Source organism: Chlorocebus sabaeus, chromosome 15 (genome assembly GCF_047675955.1).
Source record: "Chlorocebus sabaeus isolate Y175 chromosome 15, mChlSab1.0.hap1, whole genome shotgun sequence".
Lineage (NCBI taxonomy): Eukaryota > Metazoa > Chordata > Mammalia > Primates > Cercopithecidae > Chlorocebus > Chlorocebus sabaeus.
In genome coordinates, this window is record NC_132918.1 from 78,954,268 (window position 1) to 78,974,816 (window position 20,549).

Consider the following 20,549-nt stretch of genomic DNA (forward strand, 5'->3'; position numbering starts at 1 on the left):
ATTTGAGAAAAAAAAAAGAGAATTTGTTTTTAATAAACAGTGAACAAAATATCCTTATACCTTCTTGTCTGTAGCAATAAGACAAATATGGTGGAGAGGATGGGCACACATCATTAAAACATGAAGGATATGAGACATAAGCAAAAATAATTCTAAGCAATGTGAAGTATGCAAACTTGAATAATCGCAACTGAGAGTGAAGACAACACATAATCCAATAGATTAAAATGTTCAACAATGGCACTCTTAAACCTAGCAACCTACGAATAACTTAAGAAAATCAAAGTTTTCACTTTTAAAATTGTGATTTTTTTAGACTCTGGGTCTCAAATGCATTCCAATGAAATAAGGAAATTAAAAGATCTTTATGCTTATGGCAGGGGAGCCAAAACCCAGCACAAAGAGCTGTGTAGACTAAGTACACTTATAGGCTTCTAGAGGGCAGAAAGGACGATAAAGTAAGAAAAGAAAATAAGCGAAAACATAGTTAAGAAACGGAAGTAGCACTATAGGAAAAGTTGAAAGCTACTACATATGACCTATGACATTGCATAGAACCTAAAAACAAATTCAGCACAAGAACAAAAGTCCTAGCACTTTTTCAGATCAGTCATAGTTCTGTGGCAACTATGGCAGCCAGAACTCTGCACACGGCTACCAGCCTCACTGTCTAGTTACCAGGGAAAGTTTTGCTTGGTCTATGACTCTGGTACCCACCCACACTGCTCTGGGGGGGGTGGGGGTGGGGATGGGAAATGGCTATAATATGTGAAATATCATTGAATTAAAAAAAATTTCAAATTCGATCCAGAACAGAAATAGATACTAAGTTATCAGCGTATCAGTTCCATGACCATCTGTTTTGGGTGGCTACATACTAAAGAAAAAAAGAGAAACACTTATTACTGACATAACTGAAATATTAAGAACATGAAAGATAACATACACAAAAAATGAACAGTAAAGGTATCAAATAAAAAGTTACATGCTTTAATAACAATTTTAAATGTGTTATTACCATAGCTTTCCTTGACTTTGTGAACTGAGGTTTTTTTAGAGAAATAAAAAAAAAGACAGTTATTTTCAGTAATCATAAAACTCACATGTTTAAGGTTTCAATAAGACACAGACACACGCCTTCTCGAGATCGAAAATTCTTGTGTTTAAAACCAGAAGCCAACTGCTCCCAAATGTACTATTTGAAAGAAAAGTAAAAATGTGAAACAAAAAACTAAATTATTCATGTTACAATCTTTTATTTCTTCCCAATCATGTTACAATCTTTTATTTCTTCCCAATCCTACTACCAACCTTACTGGTAACTGAACATTTTCAGACTGTTGTTCATTTCTTCACTACTTACAAGTTTTTCTAAGCCAAACTACACAATTGTTCTCACCTATTTTTATTACCTTAATCACATTTTAGTACTTACATATATTTCACTTTAGATTTTATTTATTCTCAGAAGAACCATGTCCAACAACTGAAAACCTTAGAATTTCCAAGGACACAGGATTTCTTCTATAACTAAGAAACCTTCAATAACAATGCTACTATTATAAGTCCAGTAGACCAGTAAGTATTTAAGTGGTCCAACATTGCCTAGTAACTAATATAGACTCACACGGAATAGGCTTTTTTTTTTTTTTTGGACATTTTATAATTCAGACTTTTTTCCTTTCAATGTTGGATCCAAACACAGAAATGTATTTGGACAATCGATTTTATAGCTACCTACCACACTTTTCTGTTAGAAAAAGCATAGATAAACCTATACAAATAATTTAAACCAATTATTTTGGGTGTAACAAGAAATCCAACCTTACTTTTACAAACGTGAAGCCAACTGTACCAATCAATCCTTTCTCCACATGTGGAAACAGCACTTTTACCCTTTACAAAATTCAAATATACAACATACACAGCCATCCTCTTTCTGTACTCAGTATTCTTTCTGGAGTCTGTATTCAGTTCTACTAATATATTTCTCTCTCCCTACTAAACTTTCAAGAAGGTGGCTTAAGAAATTACCAAAAAAAAAAAAAAAAAAAAGTCTTAAATGTGGGTAACCTGACTCATCAATACTACCTCTGGAACGCTATTCTATATAAATACTTATATTTATGTTCAAAGATAGAAGTACAAGGGATGCCCCTTATGGTAATGTCTGTAATCACAGAAAGACAAAAACAACCTAAAATGTAAATGAATAAACAAGAGTGGAAGGACACTCACCACAATATTAAAAAAAAAAAATTAGTTCTGAAATACAAAACATTTGGGAAAACATAGTAACCACTTGTGAAAAAATTTTCTTCTGGTCTCTGTAGGAGTTGCAGAAATGAACAATATAGTATTCAGTAGTTCTCAAAATAAGCTTTCTCAAACATTTTACAATTTACAAAAAAGAGAAACGAAAAAAATCCTAACATATAATATAATCCGTATACTGTCAAACCACTGAAATCTATTAGTTAGCTTTAAAAAAAAAAGCATTAAAGAGTACAAAATAAGAAGCAAAAAACCAGAGTCAAACATTGACACTTTATCTTAAATGTCGACTTCTTAAAGGCATTAGCAACAAATGATTGTTTAAAATGTCAGCATTCATGCTTGCTGTGGCTTTAATGATTTGCTGTGATTACCATTAGCAAAATCTGAATTTTAAAATGTAGGCTTACCATAGGTGGTGCTACTTGATCCATTAACTTCAACATCAGAGTCTGAGCTTCATCTCGAACCTTGTCTTTGGCATCTCCCATTCTGTCTATTAAAGCTACAATAACTAAAGAAGGGGAGGGAGTAAAAGAGTGTTTACTTATAACTCATCTCCATTAAAAACTATATTTCTCAAAATTACAAATAGCAATTGTTTCCATAAATGAAGAGTTGTGAGGTAAAGAAATTGTTTTAAGTTCTTTACACATGAATCCAATAAAAAAATAACTGAGAAGATTCACAAGAAAACATGCAGCATGACATCTCCTTATAATAATGTTCAAAAAACAGGCAAAACTAAATATTATTTTTCTGAGAGAAATGTATAGATGAGGGGACAAGGAGGAAGTAGAATTCAAAGGGAACAGGTTCTAAAGTCAGTTCATAGGGCAAAATACCTCATAGTCAAAATAACCTTCCTGTAATCCCTTAAATTACCACTACCATTTAGTGTGGTCTTATTAGGTGTGTGACCTAATGTCTATTTTTTAGATACCTTTTGTCTATTTCCTCAGCCATAAATGTGGGTAGCAGTACTCATCTCAGAGGATTATTGAAAATTAAAAAATAATACACATAACTCAAAGAGTAAAGGGCACAGAGTAAGCACTTTCTATAATGTCACCTACTATCACTATCACTATCAACCTTCTGCATGTTCAAAAGCAAGGACACTTCCTTTGTTTCTCTTTTGATATTACAGCTATACAGTAGTCCCCCCTTATCCACAGCTTTACTTTCTGTGGTTTCAGTTACCCATGGCCAACTGTGCTCTGAAAATATTAAATGGAGAATTCTAGAAATAAACAAGTCATACATTTTAAATTGTACACCATTCTGAGTAGTATGATGAAATCTTGGGCTCTCCTGCTCCATTCAGTAAGGGATGTGAATCCTTCTTTTGTCCAACATACCTGCACTGTTTACGTTACCTGCCTATTAGTCACTTAGTAGCTGTTTCGGTTATGAGATCAAAAACACATCACATGTATAGTAGCAGTACCCAATCTTTTTGGCATCAGGGACTGGTTTTGTGGAAGACAATTCTTCCACAGTGGCAGCGGGCGGGGAGGATGGTTTTGGGATCAGGCATCGTAAAGAGTGCACAATCTAGATCCATATGCACAGTTCACAAGAGAGTTCGTGCTCCTATGAGAATCGAATACTGAGGCTGATCTGACAGGAGGCAGAGCTCAGGTGGTAATGTTCACTTGCTGGCCACTCACCTCCTGCTGTGCAGCCCAGTTCCTAACAGGTCATGGACTGGTTTGGACTATCGGAGGCTTCAAGAATCCACTGGGGGTCTTGGAACACAGCCCCTGAAGATAATGGGGGACTACTACATAGCTTTTCTTTCTCTGAATCAACGGAGGACTAAGTCTAGTTTAAACAAAGGAAGGAGAAAGAAATCAGATCAAGAAAGAAATATTTCTCTAGTTTATTTATAAACATATATAATTAAATGTGTATATAATTTGAAGCCAATCTATTATCTATAATGTAATAACCAAAACTGATGTAATAATGAACAACAAGAGTTAAAGAAAAAAGAAATTATATTCTTTTTGGGAAACAAATGACTAGAGTGAGAAGGCAACATACCAAATAGAAAGATATCATCCAAAAGCCTTAAGCTTAATCAAAGAAATGACTGTGTAAGAAAACAATGTCCTCGACATAAAAATCGTAAGTCTAATTATGAGATAATGTTCATCAATAGGAACAATATAAATTCTTCTCATACATCTTGGATGTACTGTTAACACTAGAGGAATTTGTCAACATCTATAAGGTTGCAATTATGGGCTTCTGGTTCTGATAGCTTCTGAAAGGCAGAAGACAATAGTAAACACTTAACAAATGTTAGATATTATTATGCACTAACCACCGAATTATCTCATTTAATCCTTTCAACAGTCCTATGAAACAGAGTAGGCCCATTTGATAGAGAAGGCACAAAGGATTAAATAACTTGTCGAAGGTCGCACAAACAACAAGTAGTGAAACCAGGTTTTAAATAATCTATACTGGCCGGGTGCAGTGGCTCACACCTGTAATCCCAGCACTTTGGGAGGCCAAGGCAAGTGGATCACTTGAGGTCAGGAGTTTGAGATCAGCCTGGCCAAAACCATGGAATCCCATCTCTACTAAAACTGTAAAAATTAGCCAAACATGGTGGTGCGTGTCTATAGCCCAGCACTTGGGAGGCTGAGGTGAGAGGATGGCTTGATCCCAGGAGGCAGAGGCTGCAGTAACCTAAGATCATGCCACTGCACTCCAATCTGGACAACAGAGTAAAACCCTGTCTCAAAAAATAATAAATAAATAAATATCTATACAATGTGAGATCACAGTCATAACCATCTCCATTTACTTACAATTTGAGGTGTTTGGGTGTGTGTGTGTATGTTAACAACCATATAACAATAATGGAAAAAGAAAAGATCCTTCATTCCTGAGAGGTGAAATTTAACTCCAACAAGAAAATTCAAATGTTAGCCCAAACAGGGGCTCACTTCAATATTGAAAACCATTTTATGAAACATAAACAAAAACAAAAAGCCTCACATTACATAAAATTAGTATTACAGCTAATAATTTAAACAAGACATTCATACTGTTTTTGCACTGGATTGCTTTTTAACACATGCTACCCTGGAGTCAAACAGAATAAGATTGTATTCCTAACTCTATCAGTTATTAATTACAAAACAGAAAATTCCCTGAACTTCAAAGTTTCCTTGTCTGTAAAATATGGAAGGCTGACAGAACTATACCTCACATGACTAGTAAAAGGATGAAGTAAAACAAGGAAAAAGCACCTGTGCCAAGCCCATGATCATTATCATTTAATATGATGAATATTCAACAAATATTTATTGGGTATCCAGAACAGAATTTTTCACTCAATAGGCTCTCCATATGAATGTGTTAAACAAATGAATCAATCTATCACAGACTGGAATTTGGACAATGACACACAGAAGAAGGCTGAAACGTAACTCTTAGTATTTTTTTTTTCTTTTAGCATTGTACAAGATGCAAACCATTCTACAAAAGTGATAACCGGGTAGCCTAACTATTTTTGTTTTCCTTCTACAATAACATTTTGGGATAAAACTGTTTAAAATTTTAAAACAGTTTACAAAATTTGTAAGATATGAGATCTTTTACTGAATCAGTTATAAAACCAGGGCTGGTGATCAACATTAAATGTAAATTGTATATTTTTTGTTTGAAAATTATATTTTTCCATAATATATGTGGTCACAAAAGGAAACTAAAATATTTTCTATTATTAATACATGCATATATATAGATTATATATTTAAGAATTACATTAATAGAGCTTATACTCTTTTTGGAACTGTATCTAAAACTGAAAATGAATCTCAATTTTCCTAAAACACTTCTCACTTTTAACATAAAAGAATATTAAAAATACCTGTAATAATAACTAATAACCCAAGTGCACCAAAACTAAACATTATCTCTCAAATCAAGTTATATATATCTGCAGTTAGATTACCAAAAAACCTTCCAGACATAATCCAATTCAACTCCGCCCTTTTAAAGAAAGACTCCTAAAGTGATCTGGCTAAGTTCTGTAAGAGAGATAAAACCAAAAAGCTAACCCTGGGACTCTTACTCCAGTTCCATACCTTTCTAAGAGCATACAGGTATGCCGCCTATCTTGCAGAGCTATTCTACAAATTAGAAATGAAGTCAGGATAATCTTTCACGTATGTAAAGTAGTAAAAGGGTAAAAGGTAAATAGACAAAAAAGGGTAAAAAGTAGGCATTCAATTAATGATAGCAAAGCTGTAATAAAATTTTCCTATTATACCACACTGTATATTATCCTAAAGTAATAACAAGTTCAAGTTTCATTAAGGACAATGATGAGCACTTATGATTCAAAGTGAAAACAATACTAACAGTAAATGCACAGGGACAACTAGAAAGAATAGGAGATTAGAAGAAAAAAATTATACATATGTAAGAGTGTATGAACATATGCCATCTAGTTACACAAACACAAATGAAAAACACTAACCAACAAAAGCAAGTTAATGTAATTCATTAAGTATTTAACTTAATCACAGAGTAAGAATCACAGAGTAAAGAAAAATTCAACATAGGGTGAGGTTAACCTGAAAATACCTGAGATTCTCAAATCTGAAGTATATTTTTAGAAGGGAAAGAAAGGACCATGGAGAAGAGGTGAAGATTTCAGAAAGAAATAAGGGCACAGCAGAGGCATAAACAAGTTCAGCTATGCCTAGAAAGAGTGAGCAAGCTTCTGATTAGCTTAGAGTGGAGACAAAGTACTTGCTAAAGATTACAAAGAAAAAGTCTACTGAGAAGGAGAAGGAACATATATGGTAAAAGACAGCTTTAGAGAAGTAAGTTCTGAAAGCAGGACAGTGTTGGGAGTCAAACTACAATTCCGGTCCCAATATTCCCATTGCCTCAATATGAGTGTAGTCAGGACATAAAACCCCATGTGGTACTCCTGGTGAAAAATAAGCGAGATACATAATACCCAGAACTACCCTTAAGTCTAAATTTTCTCTGTAGCAATTAAGAACAGGGAGCTACTACAGGGCAAGAGTCACAAACACAAATGTTTACATCCAAGGAGACATAGGAAATGCTGATACTTAGCCAGTTTAAGAAGTGCAGTATTCCAACCTTACCATATTATACCTAACTTTCTCAGTTACAAAGAGACAAGAGGATTTTGGGGGTGGAGGAGGTTTTATGAATGGGAAAGATCATTAACTAGATATGAGAGCAACTACAAAGCAACTTCTGATCAGGGTTCCTACATTAGGCAATTTCTTGAGACAAGCCAGAAATACGAATTTTCATGTAAAACTTCTCAATTTTAAACACTGATTCAAAATATTTCAAGAAAATGTAGGCTGGGCATGGTGGTTCACACCTGTGATCCCAGCTACTCAGGAGGCTGAGGTGGGAGGATTGCTTGAGTGTTGAGGAGGCTGAGGCTGCAGTGAGCCACGATCATACAACTGCACCCCAGCCTGGGTGACAGAGCAAGATCCCATCTCAAAAAAGAAAAAAGAAGGAAAGGAAAGAAAATAAAGAGACAGACAGGGACAGCGAGAGAGACAGACAGAAAGAAAGAAAACATAAACAAGTAAAATGCTTGTAGAGCAGTTTTCAATATCTACCATAGTTTTTTTTTTTTTTTTTTTTTTTTTTTTTTTAAAGAGACAAGAGGTTCACTCTGCTGCCCAGGGCATGGTGGTACAATCTTAGTTCAATGTAACCTTGAACTCCTCGGTCCAACCTCCCATCTCAGCCTCCAGAGTAGCTAGGACTACAGGCACACACCACTAAGCCTGCTGATTTTTTTTTTTTTTTTTTTTGGTAAAAATATGGTCTCACTCTATTGCCTAGGCTGGTCTCAAACTCCTGGCCTCAAGCAATCCTCCTACCTCAGCCTCCTAAAGTGTTGGAATTACAGGTGTGAGCCAGTGAGTCCCTGGGCCTACTATAGAGTTGTAAGTGGAGACTAACAGTAAAAAAAAAAAAAAAAATTCTGAAAATATTAACACAAAGGATGAAGTGGAACCTGGTGTTGATTAAAACTAAATAATAAAGATAGGAAACCCCATCAGATGCTTCTGTTGAAAAGATAACTAGAAAATAAAAGAAAAAACTGATAAAGAAGGGCAAGTAGCACACCAAACATGAAGAAAAAAGTTAACCAAACACATCAGAAAGTACGTGTGATGATATACTGATATTAGGAAGCATTAACTTAATCCACAAAAGAAAATCCCTGGCCAGGTATGGTGGTTCATGCCTATAATGCTAACACTTCGGGAGGCCGAGGTGAGAGGACTGCTTGAGCCCAGGAATTCATCTTGAGCCGAGGTGAGAGGACTGCTTGAGCATGGGCAACATAGCAACACCCCATCTCTATTTTAAAATACAAAAGAAAAAAGCAAAGAAAATCACTAATATCTGAGGCTACCCTTCTATATGCTATATAATGCTGCTATGTAATAGGATCAAATCCACTTATAACATACTCTAAAGGTACATGAAGGTCATTCGGGTTTAGAAAATAAGTCAGAGCCAACTCTGTAATCCTAATAACTATACAAAGAGCATTATCCTACCATATGCACTGTACTACAAACACACTGTAAGTTAAGTGTTATTCAAAGTATGATCAACAGCCTAGGATCAATCTACAGACTGTCTATGACAAGGAAATTTAGAGTACTTAGAAAATGTTTTTGAAGCAATTTGACCAAAGAAATTTTGTTTGTTGTATCTAATGATAAAAAATTGAGCCTTGTTTTTTTTTTTTTTTCATTTAATTTTGCTGTAATTTATTTTTATTATAGTTTATAAAATATTGGTCTGCAACATGCTGGCAATGAAGAAACTGACCCTTCCCCACAAATAGTCTGAAACATGGCACTGTAAGTTATATTACAAATTTTGGCATTTCACAAAACAGTAAAAGATCCAGTAAAAAAAAAAATTTTTTTTTTTTTTTTTTTTTTTTTTGCCTCAAAGGTGATTTAAGTAAGTTTAAAACTTTGTCTCTGGGTAAACTGAAATGCTAAGTAACAGATCTCTGGGTTACATAAAATCACTTTTTTTTTTTTTTGAGACAGAGTCTTGCTCTGTCACCCAGGCTGGAATGCAGTGGCACGATCTCGGCTCACTGCAACCTCCACCTCCTGGGTTCAAGCGATTCTCCTGCCTCAGCCTCCCAAGTAGCCAGGATTACAGGCATATGCCACCATGCCCGGCTAATTTTTGTATTTTTAGTAGAGATGGGGTTTTGCCATGTTGGCCAGGCTGGTCTTGAACTTCTGACCTGTGGTGATCCACCTGCCTCAGCCTCCAAAGTGCTGGGATTACAGAAATTACATTTTTTAATTTACAGAGAACTATTTCTGCTAAACAAAAACTATGGAAAAAAGTCATTATGTCAAATCTTATTTAGAATTGTAAGTGAACTTACCCATTGCTACATAGGATTTAAAGCGTGTTGATAATTTGTCCACAAAGGCACTTAAGATTTCCAATCCCATTAATGATACCTACGATAAAAAGGGATTTTAATGAATATAAATTAGTGTTGCATACTTTAATATCAGCATATAATTTTTGACATATAAAAGATCTTCATAAATATATTACATTTTTAAAAATGAGATTTAAGTATTCAAGCGTAAACAGTCATGAGGTTGGAGCACTCTAATCTCAAATGGTTCAACAATAAAAACAACAATAATGTGTAAATAGGAAGATCGCGATAAAGCGTATTTGGTACAACGCTAACTGGTAAATTAGACGAAGTTACACAGGAGTTTACTGACTCCACAGTCATGCATCACTTAAAGACAGGGATAAATTCTAGCAAAGGTATTATTAGGTAATTTTGTTATTGTGCAAACATCAGAGTGCACTTACACAAACCTAGGTAGTATATAGCCTACTACAAACCTAACCTACATGGTATATGCTATTGCTTCTAGGCTACTACCTGTACAGTACGTTACTGTGCAAAATACTGTAGGCAACTGTTAACATAACGGTATTTGTGTATCTAAACATAAAAAAGGTGATGCAAGCACAACATTGCAACAACTATGACGTCACCAGGCAATAGGAATTTTTCAGCTCTATTATATCTTATGGGACCACCAATGTATATACAGTCCATCACCGACCACAATGTTGTTATGTGGTATGCATAACTATATTTGTAACTTTGAAATGTTTCCTAAATGAAACAGTTAAAAATGAAGAGCCTCTTTAATTACAGAGGAATTTCATCTTCTGTCTGGGATGTAGAAACTAGAAAGAACATCTCTCTCATTCTAACAAGAAAAAGCCTACTAGGTCTACAAAATCCTAACTGCTCTTGAATCCATCAGAAAGCTAAGGCTGGAGAATAACCAACTAACCTGAAATCTAAACAAAGACATGGGACACAGCCAGTAGGTCACATGTGACAGGACAGGAGGAAAAGGAACCCATGATGTAACTGAGTAAGAAGTAGTCAATTATACTTTACAAAACTATTTACAACTGAGTGTGGGTTAGCATGAAAATACAATCCCTACTAGCCACAGACACAAGGAGAATTCATACCCACTTACAGGTTCTAGTTCATATCTACTTTCAAGCTCTTTCTCCACAAACCTCCACTGGACACTCTTAAGACTAAGGGCTGAGCAGGATACTGGAAAGGCACAAAGGCACCTAGTACCCTTGTCCTGTAAGAAACAAAAGTTTGAAGCTAAGAAATAAAAGTTTGATGCTCCTCAGTGAAGGCTATGAAACACTGTTACTCCTAAGGCACAGGTAGAACTCAATGCTGTTAAGGAGAGGAAAAAGATAAAAAGCCTTCCACCCCAGAGGAAGGAGCAGAAAAACATCCTGGGGCCCATATAGTTAGGGAGAGCCATGGTCTTTATAAAGCCTTACCCCAAGACTCAGGACAAAAAGCTTCCTAAGACTGAAGCTGGACCAGAAAAACAAAGAATGACCCTGTTTCCCCCAACCAGACCGGCAAGCATGAAATAAGAAGCAACAGCAGTCTACCAGTGGGGAAGGGGCAAGAACACAAAGAATCCTCTATGAAGCACAAGAAAATAGGGAAAACCTAAAGTGCAGAGTTGAGTAGAAACTTGAGGAAAACCCTTCATAAAATTAACCAAGTGACAAAAAAATGTGAAGCAAATATGAACTAAAGTAACTATAGCAATCATAACATCGAAACCTAACTCAACTCCTGACTAGACTGACTGCATAGCTCCACACTATATATAAGCTTAGCAGAAAAAAGGCATGTCATTTCCAGGCATAAGTACTATTTAACTTAGTCTTAAACATCTCAAACACTGTCCAGTTGTCAACCATACATTATGAGACAGACAAAAAAGCAAGGAGGGATACAAACCAATATCAAGAATAAAGCATGGAACAAAATACATAGATAATCTGAAAGCTGGAATTATCAGAGCATTTAAATAACTGTGATTAATGTAGTAAATGTTCTAGTTAAAAGAACAAACAACATGCATGAATAAAAGGAATTCCAGCAGAGAGATGAAAACTTTAAGGCAGACTCAAAATGCAAATAATTTTTTAAATGCATTAAAAGGAAGGCAAAAGTGATTAAGATGCCTCTGATGGGTTCATCAAAAGATTTGACACAGAAAAGGAAAGAATCAGGGAATCTGAAAATACGTTAATACAAATTACTCAATTTGAAATACAAAAAGGAACAAAAAGGGAAGGGGAAAGACAAAGCATTCAAGAGCAGTGAGATAATATCAAATTGTCCAACATAATGTCATAGGAATTCTAGAAGAAAGAACAAGGTAGAAGAAATACTTGGAGGGAAAATGGCCAAGAATATGGTAAAAATAATGACAGGCATCAAACCATACATCTAAGAGTCTCAGAGAACCCTCAAACAGAAAATTCCAAAAAACACCAAGACACATCCTATTCAAACTGTTAAAACTAAAAGAAAGAAAAATCTTAAAGTCAATGAGAAAAAACAAAAGGACATTAAATACACAAGTACAGAAGACTTCCGGCCAAGAAGTATGAGAGTAAGGAGACAATGGAATAACACTGTTACAGTACAGTAGTCCCCCCTTATCTGTTTAAGTAATACATCCCAAGACCCCAGTGGATACCGGAAACCACAGACAGTACTGAGTCCTATATATAATTTTTCCTACAAATATATACTTATGATAAAGTTTAATTTATAAATTAGGCACAGTAAAAGAGTAACAACAATAATAAACTATAATAACCATAACAATATACTATAACAAAAGTTACGTAAGTGTGTTTTGTCTCTCTTAAAATATTATATTGTACTTACCTGTTTTGGGACTACAACTGACCACAGGTAAGTGAAACCGTAGAAAGCAAAACCATGGATTATTGTACTACCAAAAGAAAAAAAAAAAAAAGAATGCTGTCGCTTCAGAATTCTATACCTAGTTAAAATAAAAGATATTTTAAAACTAAAGGAGAAATAAAAAGTTTTTCAAACAAACAAAATCTGATAGAATTCATTACAAGAGACCTGTATCACAAGAAATGTTAAGGGAAAATCTTCGAGGAAAAAAATACACGACAGCAGACAAAAACTTAGATCTACACTAAGAAATAACAGGAAATAGTTGAAATTAAAAATAAATATTTAAAACCTTAAAAATAAGCTGGGCACAGTGGCTCATGCCTATAACCCCAGCACTTTGGGAGGCTGGAAGATCACCTGAGGTCAGGAGTTCGTGACCAGCCTGGCCAACATGGCAAAACCCCATCTCTACTAAAAATACAAAAATTAGCTGGGTGTGGTGGCACATAACTGTAATCCCAGCTACTCAGGAGGCTGAGGCACGAGAATCATTTGAACTTGGAAGGCAGAGGCTACAGTAAGCTGAGATTGTGCCACTGCACTCCAGCCTGGCAACAAATCAAGACACTGTCTCAAACAAACAAAAAAACCTTTAAAATACATAACATATATGTATTTAATTACTCTAAAAACTAACTGACACTCTAAAACAAATACTAGGTCTATTGAGTTTAGTAAAGTCATGAGATAAAAGGTCACTATAAAAAAATCAATTGTGGGCCAGGCGTGGTGGCTCATGCCTGTAATCCCAGCACTTTGGGAGGGTGAGGCAGGCAGATCACCTGAGGTCAGGAGTTCGAGACCAGCCTGACTAACATGGTAAAACTCTGTCTCTACTAAAAAATACAAAAAAATTAGCCAGGTGTGGTGGCGGGTGCCTGTAATCTCAGCTACTAGGGAGGCTGAGGCAGGAGAATCACTTGAACCTGGGAGGCAGAGGTTACAGTGAGCTGAGATCGCGCTATTGCACTCTAGCCTGGGTGACAAGAGTGAAACTCCGTCTCAAAAAAAAAAAAATCAACTGTGTCCATATATATCAGCACTCAACAATTGGGAATTCTCAAAATACTGTATCATTTACAAAACTAACAACAATCACAAAATACTTAGATATAATTCTAACAATTAAGTCCAAGATCTACATGCTGAAATCACAAAATGCTAATGAAAGTGATCGAAGAAGAGCTAAATAAATGGATATACATATATATACCAAATTCATGAATTGGACAACTTAATATTATAAAGATTTGAAACCCCACAAATTGTTCTTGTGTGAATGCAATCCCAATAAAAATTCCAGTAGAATTTGATGCAGAAATTGACAAGCTGATCCTGAAATGTATATAGAAAGGTAAATGAATTAGAATACTCATATCAATATTGAATAAGAAAAATGAAGTTAAAGTGCAATTATCTGATTTGAAGACTTAATATAAACCTATAGTAATCAAGACAATGTGGGGGCTGTGCACAGAGGCACATTCCTGTAATCCCAGTACTTCTGGAAGCTGAGACAAGAGGATCGCTGGAGACCTGCCTGGGCAACATAGTGAGATCCTGTCTCTAAAAAAAATGTTAAAAGTAGCTGGCCATGGTGGCACAGGCATGTAATACCAGTTACTCAAGAGGCTGCAGCAGGAGGATCACTGGAGCCCAAAAGTTTGAAGCTGTAGTGACCTATGAATGTACTACTGCACTCCAGCCTGGGTAACAGAGTAATACTCTGTCTCAAAAGAACAAACAAATATATAGATGAATGAAACAGAAGAGGGAGTAGAAAAATAGACATACACATATATAGTCAATTGATATCCAACAACTGTGCAAAGGCAATTCAATGAAGGAAAGAAATATACTTTTTCAATAAATGGTGATGTTACAATTGGATATCCATATGCAAAATAAAAAATGAACCTCAACCTATACATCACATCATTTACAAAAATCAACTCAAAAATGTACCAGACATAAACCTAAAACCTAAAACTATAAAACTACTAGAAGAAAACACAGGAGAAAATCTTTACACCTGGAGTATACAAATAATTCTTAGAGACAACATGAAAAGAAACATAAAAGAAAAAAACATAAAAGATTCTTGAAGACAACATAAAATTTTAAAAATTGATGAAGCAGACTTCACTAAGAACTTCTGCTTGTTAAAAGACATGGCTAAGAAAATGAAAAATCCAGGCACAGATTAAGAGAAGATATTTTCAAAATACTTATCTGATAGCCAACTGGGTTCACTGTAGAATTTAACAAGCCTATTCTAAAATTCATATGAAAATTCAAGGGGCCCAGAATTGTCAAAACAAGCTTGAAAAAGTTGGAAGACTCAAATTTCCCAATTTCAAAACATCCTACAAAGCTTCTATAATCAAGACAGTGTGACAATGGCACAAGGAGAAAAATATAAATTAATGAAATAGAACTCAGAGTCCAGAAATAAACCCATACATTTTTATGAGCAACTGATTTTCAACAAGGGTGTCAAGACCATTCAATGGGGAATGATTCAACATATGGTACTAGGACAACGGGATGAATGTGGACCACTACCTCATACCATACATAAAAATTAACTCAAAATGAATCATAAACCTAAATGTGAGAGCTAAAACTCCATAGCTATTAGAAGAAAACATGGGGTAAATCATTGTGACATTGGCCATGGTTTCTTAGACAGGACATAAAAAGCATAAACAACAAATAAAAAAAGAATTAGAGTTTATCAAAACTAAAAACACCTAGTCTTCAAAAAAACACCATGAAGAAAGTGAAAAGACAACCAACAGAATAGGGGAAAATATTTGTAATACATATATCTGATAAGGGACTTGTATCCATAAGAACTTTTACAACTTAATAGTAAAAGGACAAATAATCCATTTTTTAAAATCAGCAAACAGAAAAGAATAGAAAGTCTGGAAATACACTCACATGAATATAGTCAAATGATCTCTCACAAAAAAGCAAAGGCAATATAATGAAGAAAAGATAGTCTTTTCAACAAATGGTATTGCAACAATTGAGATCCACACGCAAAAAAATTAATCTAGACAGAGACCTTACGTTCTTCCCCAAAAATTAACTCAAAGGATCATAAAACTAAACGTAAAATAAAAAACTCCTAGAAAATAACATAAGAAAAAATCTAACTGACCTTGGTGTGGCAATGTCTTTCTAGATATGATACCAAAGGCATGGTCCATGAAAGAAATAACTGTTAAGCTGGACTTCACTAAAATTAAAAACTTCTGTTCTATGAAAGATGTCTAGAGAATGGGAAAAAAGCCACAGACTGGGAGAAAATATTTGCAAAATACACATCTGATAAAAGACTGTAATGCAAAATGTACAAAGAACTCTTAAAACTCAACAAGAAAATAAACAATTCAAAAACTGGGCAAAAGATCCAAACAATGCCTCACCAAAAAAGATGTAAGATATATAAACAGCAAATAAGCACATGAAGAGATTCTCAACATCATATGTCATTAGGAATTGCAAATAAAATTACGATACCACTACACACCTATTAAAATGGCCATAACCCAATTCACCTACAACACTAAGTGCTGACAAAGGTAGGGAGAGAGAGGAACTCTCATTCACCACTGGTGGGAATGCAAAATGGTACAGTTATTTTGGCAGTTTCTTATAAAGCTAAATATACTCTCTCCCATATGATCCAGTGATCATTCATGTTCCTTGGTATTTAGCCAAAGGAGCTGAAAACTAATGTCCACAAAACACCTACAAACTCAAATTTTTTGTTTTTGTTTTTTGTAGAGATAGGGTTTCACCACGTTGACCAAGCTGGTCTTCAACTCCTGGACACAAGCGATCCACCCGCCTTGGCCTCCCAAAGGGCTGGGATTACAGGCATGCGCCACCATGACCAGCCCACACTCATGTTTAAAGCAACTTTATTCACAGTTAGCAAAACTTGGAAGCAACCAAGATGTCCCTGAGTAGCAGAATGGATAAATAGGTAGTACATTCAGACAATGGAATAGTATTCAGCACTAAAAGGAAATGAGCTATCAAGGCATGAATAAGACATGAAAGAACCTTAAACGTATGCTACTAAGTAAAAGAAGTTAGCCTGAAAAGGCTTCATACTGTTGGAGTCAAACTATATGACATTTGGAAAAGACAAAACTATGGAGATGGTAAAAGGATTGCCAGGTATTGGGGGAAAGACGAAGTTTTAGGCAGAGCACAGAGGATTTTCAGGGCAATAAAACTATTCTGCATAATACTATAATGTTAGGTACATTTATCAAAACCTATAGCATGTACAACACTTAGAGTGAATCCTAATGTAAACTGTGGACCTTGAGTGATAATGATGTGTGAATGTAGGCTCATCAATTATAACAAATGTATCACTCTGGTAGGGAATGCTGCCAGTGGAGGAGGCTGTGCATTATGTGGAAGCAGGGGGATATATGAGAAATCTGTCTCTCTTACTCAATTTTACTGTGAACCTAAAACTGCTCTAAAAAAATAAAACCTATTAAAAAACAAAAATGAGCAAAGAACTTGAATAGGCATTTCTCCAAATAAGATACACGAATGGCAGTCAGGCACAGTGGCTCACGCCTGTACTCCCAGCACTTTGAGAGGCCAAAGTGGGTGGATCACCTGAGGTCAGGAGATTGAGACCATCCTGGCTAACCCGGTGAAACCCATCTCTACTAAAAATATCAAAAATTAGCTGGGCATGGTGGCATGCACCTGTAGTCCCAGCTACTTGGGAGGCTGAAGCAGGAGCAGAGAGATTGGAACCCTTATATGCTGCTGGTGGTAATGTAAAATGGTGCAGCCATTGAAGAAAACAGTTTGGCAGTTCCTTCTGAGGTTAAACATAAATGTACCACATGGCCCAGGAATTCCTGGGCCCAGGTATATACCCAAAGGAACTGAACTCAAACAGATATAGCCATGTGTACCTGTACATCAATGTTCACTGCAGCATTATTCACAATATAGTCAAAGGTGGAAACAGCCCACATGTCCAACAACTGATGCACAGATAAACAAAACGTGGTATATGCATACAATAGAATTTGACTCAGCCATAAATAGGAATGGCTGATACATGCTATAACACAGATTAACCTTGAAAATATCTCAATTCAATGAAGCTAGTCACAAGAGGCTACATGTTATATGGTTCAATTTATAAGAAATGTCTACAATAGGCAAATCTATAAAGATAAGTAGAATAGTGGTAGCTTAGGACTAGGTTGGGGTGGGTATGGAGGGTGGGATAATAGCTAAAGGGTATAGAGTTCTTTTGGAGGTGATGAAAATGTTTTAAAATTTACTGTCGTGATGCTTGCACAAACCTGTAGCTATTACAAAATCAATGTAATATACACTTCAAATGAGTGAATTATATAGAATGAGATATCAATAGAGCTGTTAAACAAAATTGAAAATCCAAAATAGACTCAACTACACATATATGAGCCAAGCAGTTATCTCAAAAAAGCAGGAAAAATGTGTACTCTTAAGAATATACTTAGGAATCTATCCCCAAGATATATAAGTAAAATTATGAAAAGACAAGCAAAAATTATTCACTACAAGAGACTGGAAACTATCCAAACATTCATCAATATGGGACAGATTCAATAAACCATGGTGTATCCACACTACAGGATACTATGACACTTTAAAAATAAAAATGAAGACTACCCTAATTCTGCTATGCAATGATCTCCACAATATACTGTTAAGTGAAAAAAGCAAAGTTGGGAAAAGTATGTATATCAAAAAAAGGGGAATTAAATAGATATAGACAGACATAAATGTTTAAAAAAAACAATGATGGCTGGGTGTGGTGGCTCATGCATGTAATCCCAGAACTTTGGGAGGCCAAGGTGGGAGCATCACTTGAGCCCAGGAGTTTGATACCAGCCTGCACAACATGGCAAGACCCCATCTCTACAAGACATAAAAAATTAGGCATGGTGGCACACGCCTGTGGTCCCAGTTGCTAGGGAGGCTGAAGTGAGAGTATCACCTGAGCCTGGGATGTCAAGTCTGCAGTGAGTCATGATGGTGCCACCGCACTCTAACCTAGGCAACAGAGTGAGATCCTGTCCCAAAAAACAAACAAAAAACACACACAGACACAATGATGGAAAATAAAATTTTAATGGTGAGAACAGGATACAAGGAACAGAGAGAGAAACTAGAGTTCTTTGAAGACACCTTCTTTTATTTTCAATGAAATAAAATAAATGAATCTAAATTTACATCGAGTTAGTAGCATAACCACAAAAAAGACTATTTCCAAGTGACTTGAAACACAGTAATTTGGCCCTATCTTGTCAATGGGATATATCCTAGAGACAAAAACAAAACTGAAAAATACAGCTAACGGTCTTTATAAATCTTATTGTTGTTGACAGAAAAAAGATACAGATAGAAGACAGAAGTAAAAACTGTAGTCTTAAATCTGAATTAGAAATATCAGTATGAACTCATGATATATTTTTCTTTAAAATTAAAATAAAATCTAGGTCATGTGTAGCGGCTTATGCCTGTAATCCCAGTACTTTTGGATGCTGAGACGGGAGGACTGCTTGAGCCTAGGAGTTCAAGACCAGCCTGGGCAACACATGGAGACCCTATCTCTAGAAAAAAAATTTTTAAAGTTAGTTGGGCATGGTGGTGTGCACCTGTAGTCCCAGCTACTTGGGAGGCTGAGGTAAGAGGATTGCTTGAGCCCAGGAGGTTGAGGCTGCAGTGACCTGTGTTTGTGCCACTGCACTCCAGACTAGGCAACAGACAGAGACACTCTGTCTCAAAACATAAAAATTAACCAAATAAAATAAGATCTAACTCTGTCCACTGAAAGAAATCTAGAAACAATGACCAAACAAGGACAATGAATACCACTAGCACCACATTGCAGTTTCCAGGCACCCCTTCCCATGAAAAAAGATCAAGAGCTTCATGGAGAGGTGGCTCATTCCTGGGCTGGAGGAGGAAATACATCTTGTGATATCAGACAGCAAAGAAGCAGTCAAAGATTACTAGGGTCATGTCAAGATAGGACAGTTTGAACATCAAAAAGGATAATAACTGCATGGTCTTGAAACACATTAGGTATATTTAAATACATACGTTCATAATTATATGAAAACAAAAACAAAACATTTGAAGGATACTAAAAAAAAAAAACCATTATTTTCACAATTAGTAAGTAAATGGAAAGAATCACAGAAATATACCTACCATTCTATATAAACCATATCACTGGGTAAATAACTGTAAATGGGGAAAGTTTCTCTTTATAAAACTATTCCAGCCAATAAACGAAGAAATAACAGAATTCAAATATCACCGTTTTGCAAACTCTAATGAATTAATAGATCTAGACACTGAACGTTAATGGCCTCCAACACCACACACACACAAAAACAGACCTACAGCTTGTGTGCCTTCCATACCTCATGTGCCTCCAGGAAGGAGATGGAAGGAGAGTATTTCCTATTAAATAGTCTTGCCCCCCCCCCCCGCCCCCCAAAAAAGGACTCAATTTAAGTTTCAGATCCAACTAAATTACCAATTTACAGGAAAAACTGAGGCAACAGTCAAACATCATTACACGAATGAAACTGGCAAGATCCAGACTGTGGGAAAAATCTACACAAATAAAACTCAAGAATTTTTTTAAATAGAGAGAGACTAAGGGGGAAACATTAAAAGAGACTTAATAAATATGTTGACTCTTGCAGGCAGAATAATAACCTCACAAAGGCGTTCACATCCTGACTCCCAGAACCTCTGAATATGGTATCACACTTGGCAAAAGGGACTCTGCAGATATAATTAAGGATCTTGAGAGGGAAAA

The 20,549-nt window shown here is 35.7% G+C and overlaps 1 protein-coding gene across 22 annotated transcripts in view; it reads right to left on the minus strand.

Annotated features, from left to right (window-relative positions):
• CLASP2 (cytoplasmic linker associated protein 2) overlaps positions 1-20,549 on the minus strand; it is a 215,689-nt gene that overhangs the window by 189,325 nt on the left and 5,815 nt on the right. For all 22 annotated transcript variants that reach the window (XM_038002994.2, XM_038002988.2, XM_038002990.2 and 19 more), the window contains exons 2-4: positions 9,737-9,815; positions 2,685-2,788; positions 1,104-1,195 (exon numbers count right to left, since the gene is read on the minus strand). In XM_038002994.2, the coding sequence (XP_037858922.1) occupies positions 1,104-1,195; positions 2,685-2,788; positions 9,737-9,815 (275 nt within the window). The remainder of the gene's footprint in view (positions 1-1,103; positions 1,196-2,684; positions 2,789-9,736; positions 9,816-20,549) is intronic.